General features: G+C 38.5%; 1 protein-coding gene across 1 annotated transcript in view; it reads right to left on the reverse strand.

Moving 5' to 3' along the window:
* LOC139716265 (E3 ubiquitin-protein ligase MYCBP2-like) overlaps positions 1-9,472 on the reverse strand; it is a 74,230-nt gene extending 64,758 nt beyond the window's left edge. The window contains exons 1-2 of the mRNA XM_071627833.1: positions 9,103-9,472; positions 5,271-5,334 (exon numbers count right to left, since the gene is read on the reverse strand). Of these exons, the coding sequence (XP_071483934.1) occupies positions 5,271-5,334; positions 9,103-9,272 (234 nt within the window). The 5' untranslated portion in view covers positions 9,273-9,472. The remainder of the gene's footprint in view (positions 1-5,270; positions 5,335-9,102) is intronic.
* Between the last annotated feature and the right edge of the window lie 491 nt (positions 9,473-9,963).

A 9,963-nucleotide genomic window follows, 5' to 3' on the forward strand; every position in this document is an offset into this window, starting at 1 on the left:
ACAGAAGCATGATGCTTCATCGTGCTAGTGTTACTTTGTCTATAGGTCTATAGTACAATGTCTTGACAATGTGTGATGACAGTTTCACACAATTGGCAAAATATTAAAATGAAAGGTTTGACACAAATGTGCTGAATGTTCACTTTCCTAGAACTAGGTTCAATTGGATGAATGATTAAAATGTAAGAGTGCAGGTATTTGGGAAATCGATGATTTTTACTTGGCTTTTGACCCTTTTATAAGTTTATGCATTGAGTAATTTTCAAGGTATTGAGAAAAAGTATAATTTCAGTATCAAATGGGAAAATAGCATTATCTAAACCTGGTCTTTGACCTTTGACCTCACAGTTCCAAAGAGAATCACTGTTAGGTTGAACATGTGTAAGTTTCATGATGATACCTTGAGTTACTTTCCAGATATGGAGGAAAAAGTGCAATTTAGCACTTTCACTTGACCTTTTACCTTTTGACCTTTGACCTTTAGGCAAGAAACTTCCCCAAAAATATATATTGGGTAATAAATGCCATACATCAAGTTTAAAAAAAAAAACAACCTTCAGGCATATTGCATTTTAAGGAAAGTAGTGATATTTTGAGGAGTTGACCTCGACCTTTGACCCCCTGACCTTTGACCCATGACCCCCAACTTCCCTAGATAATCACTGCCCATCGGTACAAGCATATATACTAAGTTCCATGAAGATACCTTGAACCATTTGCGAGATATGGAGAAAAACATGAAATTTCAAATTGTTTTTTCACAAAATAACCTGTGACCTTTGACCTTTGACCCTGTGACCCTAAAATCCACACAAAGTATTATCCCCCAAGGATATACCCTCATACCAAGTTTGATGTAAAACCATCACACGGTTCTTGAGATATCGACAAAAACAAAACGGGACGGACGGACGTACGGACGTACGTACGGACGGACGGACGGACGGACGGACGGACGACCCGAAAACATAATGCCTCCGGCCACTTCGTTGCGGAGGCATAAAAAGAATCTTACGTATGAATAATTAAGTAACCTCATACAATGTTTTGACTACAGAACAAATGTATTTGTGTCTTCAAAGTGGTATTTGTTGTGGTTGTTGTTGTTGTTGTTAAATATTCTATGTTGCTGATTTTATGACATCTTATTACATGTCCACACAGAGTACAAAATTTGTATGGTGTGTCATTGCTAGACAACAGGCATCCAGGCAATGTAGCATACAACTTTTGTACAGTAGACTGTCCACTGGAGATATTAATAGTTACAGCGTAATGCCACAAACTGCTAACCACAGATCTTGTTGTTCTTTCTTTTTTCCATTTCTCTCTGTCTCTATCACCATACTATAGAGTAATGTCATACTGAAGATCTACCCACAAATAAGACTCTCAGAGGCTATAAATTTGTATTCACTGTCTAATTGTCAGTGTCTGGAAATTCTGTGCACAGGGATGGCAGCACATGAAAGAGATGCTTTCATCACAAAGTCAGGGATCCTGGACACTGCAGTAAGATGTGATTTCATACAAATATGTGATGACAATATCCATAGCAAGTCAAAATCACATTTGCAATATGAACATTCTTCTATTCTACAGGTGATACTTCCACTTTTCAAAGATCTTATCTTGGAGAGAGCCAGTAAAGACTCTGCCTGTAGGTACAGAAGGTAGGTAGGTACACTGCAGTGGTGGCTTAACGGAACATGACAACACGATTATCCTAGCATTTCCTGCAGTGGGCATTCTCGGGCGATACATTATGACAAACAAGGTCACGTAATGTGATTTATGCCGAAAATGATATTTCTGGGAGGACCTCTTCTGCCTGATAAGCACTTCCTCATCAGTTTACATGAATCATCAAGGGAGATGGGCATTAGCATCAACTTCCATTTAAATTCTGGGGTCTTGGAACTGAATGTGTTGATTACTGTATAACCTTTTTTTTATTTATTTATTTATTTTTTTTTAGTGCTTCCACAGGATGTCATCATGATTACTGAGAAAATGTGCTTCAACCCATCTACGACCAGGCACATAGTAGTCTCCTGCAATAGGCTATGGAGAATGCAAGCTACCACAAAATCAATTAACCTGCATTGGTAAATGCTGTCGTTAAAGGGACTGTACAGTACTGGTTGAGGTGGGGATTCATGTTTTGAACATTCCTAAGTGAGATAATGAAAAGCCTCTTATGAAATATGAAAGAGCATATAATTTTAAGAAGGATTCAACGTTTATTTCATGAAAATTGGTTTTCAAATGGCTGAGATATCCAAAAAAGTGCTAATAATAAAAGGCGACATGCCACAACTTTATTAGGATCTCTTTGTTTCACCTTGTTTTTGGATATCTCAGCCATTTCAAAACCGATTTTCATCGAATAAACTTTTGATACCCCTTAGAACTGCATGCTCTTTGACATCTCATAGAGTGGTTTCTGAATATCTCGCAAAACGTTAAAAGCTAAATCCTCACCTCGACCAGAACTTTACACACCCTTTAATACTGAATGAGGGTGTTATCCCAGGTAACATGGATATGGCTCATTACACATGCTCATAATCGTTATAATCAATATAATTGTAATTAGCACTATTTTTGTTTTATCTTTATTATTACCACTACCATTATTATCATTATCTTCAACATCATAACTATCTCCAGTCTACAAGTAGTACTAAACTCTACTAAAACCTACAATTCCATCCATTAAATGCCATGGGGTTGAAATTGCAGTTACCTCCTCCACCCCCCCCCCCCCCCCTTCTCCAGCAAGCAAGCAGATCCTGAACATACATTCTGAAACAGAATGTATACAATACAGTATAAGCTGTTATTTTTGCATACGGATATTTTCGCGAACGGGGAGGTCACAGTCATTTTCGTGAGATGTTGTCTCCGCGAATTCAAATTGACACCGGCACTATCATTAATGCATTACTATCCTAGCGCATGGCGACATTTTCACATGTTGTTAAATTCGCGATCAAACCCTGTTTGGCAAAATTCATGAAAATTAAACCCTCACAAAAATAGCACCTTATACAGTATGCAAAACCTGCATGCACACATGCACACATACACACACACACACTGAACTTTACCATAATACAATGTCTGTTCACTTGCAGTTCCTTGTCTTCAGAATCCACATGCCGGTAATCAAAGGCTGCGTTTATCAACTCCTTTTCTCGGCAGAAACAGGTTATCCAAACAGCTTTCAAGGAATTTTTACGAGTTGATAAACGCAAAGCTGTTTTGAAAGCCCTTTAGGAAAGCCTTTTATGAAAGGGTGCATTTATCAACTCTCCTTTCTCGGCAGAAACAGGTTTAATATCCAAACAGCTTTCAAGCAATTTTCATGAGTTGATAAACGCAAAGCTGGTTTGAAAGCCCTTTAGGAAAGCCTTTTCGAAAAACCCAAATTTGTGACGATCCAAACAGATTTCCTAAACAGGTTATCAGAAACCTGTTTATAAAGCCTTTCGAAGTTGATAAACGCAACGCTGTTCTGAAAGCCCTTTAGGTCGCCCTACTGCGGTTACGCAAGAATGCGTTTCCTGTTTCTGAAAAGACGCGCGCCACGTAAAGTGCACACGAGTACACACGTGTGTACACAGGTGTATACATACAGCTGTGAGTAATGCACGCATATGCTTGGAACAAGAAGGTGTTTCTTTCACCAACAAGGTTTGAGAAATAGAGTGATAACAGTCTCATTCCCTTTGACCCCATGTCTCATGCCGCCACTCAGAAATATTTGAAGTATGTGCTAAACTGGAGCTGCCTCACAGATAGAAGACAATTGATTCATGCGGCATTGTATCATGACTCGTCACTCTCAAAGGAAGATATGTCTTTATGATGGTAATTGCTTTTCGCCGTCCCTCCTTAGAAAACAAGCGGCACATTAATAGTACAGGCAGTCAGGGCTTTGGGAAGGGCTCTCAAAAGGGCTATCGAAAGGGTTATGGAAAGCCGTTTAAACAGGGGAAAGTCGATAAACGCAGCCGACGAAAACAAGCGGCACATTAATAGTACAGGAAGGGGACAGGGCTTTCGAAAAGGCTATGGAAAGGGCTATGGAAAGGGCTATCGAAAGGGCTATCGAAAGGGCTTTCGAAAGTCGTTTAAACAGGGAAAGTTGATAAACGCAGCCAAAGTGTGCACAGATTTGGTGGTTTCATGACTGAGTGTCATGCCAAAGGCACACATCATGTACATAAAGAAAATATACACGGTTTTGTGGAACTGCTTTACACGACTACCAGTAATACGTGTACAATGTATGTCTCATGCAGCATTGGGTCACAAGGAGTACACCAGTACTGTATCTTCAGCTTTGAGTTATTGAAAGAGGCTTGTATTTATAATCAAAGTTTATTATTCTAGCCATATACCTGTATGTCACTGGTTAATCCAGGCAAAATTTCAACATTGTCCTAATTTTCTCAAGTTGAAAACATTATCCCAACATTAATAAGTGCAGGTACAAATGTGGGATCATTCACAATGGCCCCCAAAATGCAGTAAAACATAAATTTATTATCACCTATTCTCTATTCACAACACTGTAGGTAAAAAAAAAATCTACAAATATAAGACAATTTACAAAAAAAAAAAACAGGGAAAAACTGCAAAAAAGTGTATTTCAATCAATGAAATTTTAAATACTTGTTTGCTATTCAGTCAAAGAAATAATTGTGCAGCCATGCCTCATATAGGCAAACTGGTCACTTCTTTGACGATATGCAGACTGAGTTCTGAATCAATCAAAAAGACTGTTCATTTTTTAAAAGTGAGGACTACAGTAATACCTTTGAAAGATACAATGTAATTTGTTAAAGGATATTATCTTCATATATTTCATTTGGAGGCTGGACAAGCTCTTTTAAAATTATGAGGGGTTATATCATCATTTCAACTTATCTAAAATACACATGGTGCTTGGAACCATGATTTTCCTCTAAGGACCTCTGAGCAGAGTTAGAGGAGATACATACCCTTCCCAAATTTTGGCACTGCAACTAAACACTATTGTTATTACTTGGATTTAACTTGCAAAACAAAATACAGTCTTGAGTCTTTCATGCATTTGTTTATTTGAATTTTGTTTTGAATCTTACATGTAGAAACGGGTGTGAGACTTACAAGATTTCCACACCATAACAAGTAAAATGCTCCAGTTCATAAGTCTGTGATAAACTCATATGTAATAAGGGGTGGAAACAAACAATGCACGTGTCAAGCTATTTTCTCACCTTTTGATCATTCCCTTTGCCATCAGTTTTCTTTTTCTTCTTCTGGTTGGCGGGCAACTTCTTCCTGCAAAGCAACATTCAAGTCAAACATATCAATAAAGTTTGCTAAAGTTCGTAGGCACAGGAAGCACATACTGTAGTGTATGTCCAGACTCTGTATACAAATGTTAATCAGGTTCTGGACAATATAATGGCTAACAGAGAATATTGTCAAACATATACAGTGAACTGTCCATGTATGTGGAGCAGTGAATGAAGACAACTACAGCAAAAGCCTGAGGAAATCAGATAATTATTTCAACACTGTAAATATTTAAAGTTTTGATTAAATCCATGTGTCATCCTCTCTTTATGGGGGCTTTACAGAAATGTATGATGTCACAAGTTAGCACAATGAAAACAAAATATAAAAAGAACTTTGCCAAATTTCAGTTCCAATTTTTACAATACATACAATATGTGTAATGTACATACTTGCCTTTTGCTAAGAAATGTTGTGACTAAAATTATTTTCCATGACTTCTTCCAAAGTATCATCTAATAACAGATTGATCAAACTGTCAGATTTTCTTCAAACTTCCACTGTTGTGTGGCACTAAATTTGTGTTACACCTGACTCCCTTAGAGTCCACATGCCGAGGAAAACTCTCCTCACAGACTTCATATGATTTGAATGCCTGTGTTCACATGTGAATTCTTGGCATCGCCAATACCCAGGTGCTGTGCGCAGAGCAGCGTTTTAGATGCATTATGGGACAGCTCAGCCTGACAGGGGACAACCTTGCCCCAGTTTTGGCTGCATATCCCTGCACTCAGGTCAAGCGCTGTCTATAATCAAAGGTATTTTTTTTGTTGAAGATTTCTTTGCTTTCCATCATGTGACCAGCACATTGAAGCTTTGCAGCATAGCTTAGTGAACAATGACTCTAGTGACAGCAAATCAGTAAAATTTTGAAATTCTTTTCTTTTCTTTTTTTTAAATTGAATTCTAAGCGAAGGAAAAAGCAGCAACAAAAGAAACACAGACAAAAATTGCATTGTACTGCACGGGAACTAAGACACATGCAAGACAACCGGAAGCAACAATGGCACCGAGGAATTCCATAGTGCATCTGTGACAGGGCTTTTAGGTGTGAGCAGAAGTTTTTTGCACATTCATTGGCAATACCAAGAATCAATGCCTCCAGCAACCTTTGGGGCAGAGGCATACAAAATTAGGAGTTTGTAATCTCTATGAGGAGATCAATCTATGTACACATTGTACAAGTACATAGTATGTATTCCATAATTAGGGCATGCAAGTAGCCATTGCTAGAAAACATTGGTTTGAAGTGTATCATTTGGTTCAGCAATTATACGGAAGAGAAGGTTGCCGTTGTTTACTAATTATGCAGATAAATATCACATGCCTCCTCTCCTTTACATCTTTACAACTGAACATTGTCAACATTTGTTAAAGCAAACAAAGGTTATTGACGATTTCTCAAAGGCAATGGTTAACATCAATTGATTTTCTACCAGATCTACATCTATAGCTCAACTTTAAATTTTCCCACAAAAGTTAACCACTAAGTTTACCAGCACAATTGCATAAATAAACTTACTGATGTTGAGTAGTAAGTCTAATGACTGTTTGAGAAATGAATATCAACATTGCATGAATAGAGCTCTAACACTAAGCTGAACAAATAGACATCTAGTCTTGTAGATCTAGAACCATTAAAGTTTACAAGAAAAGACAAAACTTATTCTGGCTGCACAAAAGAGACTAGAATCTAGACATTCCTTCTCCTAACATCACCTACCAGTCGCCATTACCATGAAGTTCCCATTTGTTCATGCACTTGTCACTGTTTGTCCCTCTCATGCTTCATTATTTCATGTGTATGGCTCTTTTTCATGTTGAATGAAAAGTAAACAAATATGTCCTTCCGCCAAAGTGAAAAAATCTTGTGTGGGCAGGCAGAGATTTAGGTACAAATGTGATTGAATTTGGTATCTCATAGACACACATACAAACTGTACATTGTACACTAATGTGCAGAGTGTGCTCACGCGACAGGTCGGGCACCGTCCACTTTTTCAAAGGGAGAGGCTATTTTTTTTAAAGTTAGTTAGTTAAATTAAATCATATATCATTTTGAACTTTGGCATGTACAGCATTGGGTCAAATCATTTCATGATGGGTGTTTTTTGAAAAAAATGAGAGAAAATAAGGGTGGCAGCTTGACAGTGGCAACATGACTGTCAGGCGTCAACCTGATCAAGAGTAAAATTTACTGGCGAATGGTGAATTGTATGTGTTGTGTTTGCATAGAATTGCATGGGACCACTGGGAGCTGGATTGAGAATCTGAAGGCATGCACGCACGGCTCTGCGTGCAGGTCTGATGCAGGCGACTCAACAGTAGTAAAATTACTCTCATCAGGTCATCAGATGGAAGATATGGTTCTTCCCTACAAATTTATGAGTTGCTTCCATCACAAACTGCATGAAAGAGAAAGGTCAGAATTGTAATTTTCACACAAGATCATAAGAGAATGAATTATCAGTTTTACCCTGTTATAATCATCTTTATAAAATGTGGCGACTCTATGGTACAATGCAATTCAAAAGGGTTTGAAAGTAATAGATCTAACAGGTAGATCTAAACTCTAATCCCATTTGGCCAGGCCTACGTGTGCATGATTGTAATATACTTTAACTAGGAAAGCACTCTGAGAGCACAAACCTCCACCAGGCCAAGCAGTTTCTTTCCACCGATGATCTTGCTTTTCCATAGAGATCAGTGATTTCCACCCAGTGAAAAATTACCCCATTTCAGATATACAGCTGTAGGGAAGCCTTTGTTAATGTTATGTCATAAACCCTCAGCTGCCCTAACAGGAACTTGAGCACACACTTTAGTGCACGTATGAAAACCTCAAAAATGCGCAGCTTAAAGTCAAAAGTTCATTGATCCTACGGCCTACCTGTCAAAATATCAAAAATCCTTCATAAAGTCCACAAAAATTTCTGGATCACTACCAAAATTTAATCATCTGTTCCTTGTGTCATTCTCAACCTTTCCTGCAAGTTTCAATCCAATCCGTTCACAACTTTTTGAGTTATGTTACACACTAGCTACACGCAGCCACTGTAGAGACAGCGGCTGCACCTCTATTCCCTCGCAGACGTTGTCATTTTTCAGTGTGGTTGTGCGACTCCTTCATGAATATCTTTATTAATCGTGGAAAACTAAAATACAAGGAATTATTGTAATCTATGATAATCATTCAATAATCGGTATGCAATTTTTTGTTTATCTGCGTGTTATTTGAATGGCATTCACTCTCGTATACTACAACGTACAACGTAAGTAGTCGGAGAGGCGCCCTCTAGCTCTCCGACTACCTACGTTGTACGTTGAAGTATACGAGAGTGAATGCCATTCAAATAACACGCAAAATAGGAGTGAAGCAATAAGGACGTTTACAGACCTGATTTCAGCCACAGATTTCGGTGAGTTTTTGACGTAATTAAACAAAAAATCCGTGTAGTTAGTTACACACAGACAAACAAACAAACCAACGGTAAGGCCAAATGAAAACATAACCTCCTGCAGGGTATAAATGAATGGCAGAGTGCGAGTGTATGTAACAAACACAGCACAGACACATTCTCCACGGTAAAATTTTACACCAAATCTTTCAACAAATAAAGACAGAATAAACTGACCAGAAAGAATATAAATTATTAGTGGAAAAGTGAGCAAAGAAAATGGGATTCCATGTTACATTTCAATTTATAAACAGATAAAATGCTTTAATCCAACGACTAACACTCAACATACCCTGCATGTTCATCGGCTGTCGCTGCATACAGATCATGAAAAACTGCCTTCGCTGAGTCTCGCCCGGTAAGGAAACCCTGCGATCGGAATCCCTTTTCTTTCCTGCCCACTTGCACCGTGTCAATGGTGGTCTCGTGTTTTCCCACGCCTATGCCAGATGAACTTGCCATGATTCGCCGTTTAGCCAAAATCGCGCCTGGGACGCGATATTCGGCACCCAAAAATGTTTTGTTGGCACCCAAATAGGGTGCGCAAGTCTTCCGACGTCTTAAAGTAGCACGTTTCGGACCTAAACACACTGCGAAACAGAATTACTGCCAGTGTTTTGTTTAAATGGTCATTCAGCCAGCTACCATGTAAGTCGCCATCTTGAATGAGTATGAGCATTGTGGGTACGCGCGTCAACTTGCGATCGCGAAACGAGCACGGGTACGTTACCGGTACAGTACAGAGATGTAGTACTGAAAACGAGGCGTGATCTCGAGAGAGAGAGAGAAAAAACAAAACAAAAACAAAAACAAAGATTAAAAGCACGCACAAAAGAAAAAAAGAAGAAGAAAAAATAAAATAAAACAGAAAACCCTTGCCAGCCCAGTTCAGGGCTTCTGATCCTCAAGCTGACAATCAGGAGTTTGTGTGTTCAGTTCGGTTCAGACACAGACAAAAAAAAAAAAAAAATTGGGACAGCCCCGGTCGCCGGCCGTCGTGTTACTAGTATACGTTGACGCATATTTTAAATACATGATTGTGACAGGCTCACAAGAAGCTGCGGCCCTGAACATTCATTCATGTGATTTGTGTTTTTTTTTTCCCCAACTGAAAGTAGCAAATCAAATTGATAGAAACCTCATTATATTGATT

This window comes from Diadema antillarum, unplaced genomic scaffold (genome assembly GCF_040938485.1).
Source record: "Diadema antillarum isolate AM-2024a unplaced genomic scaffold, OU_Dant_1.0 scf00000063, whole genome shotgun sequence".
Classification (NCBI taxonomy): Eukaryota; Metazoa; Echinodermata; class Echinoidea; order Diadematoida; family Diadematidae; genus Diadema; species Diadema antillarum.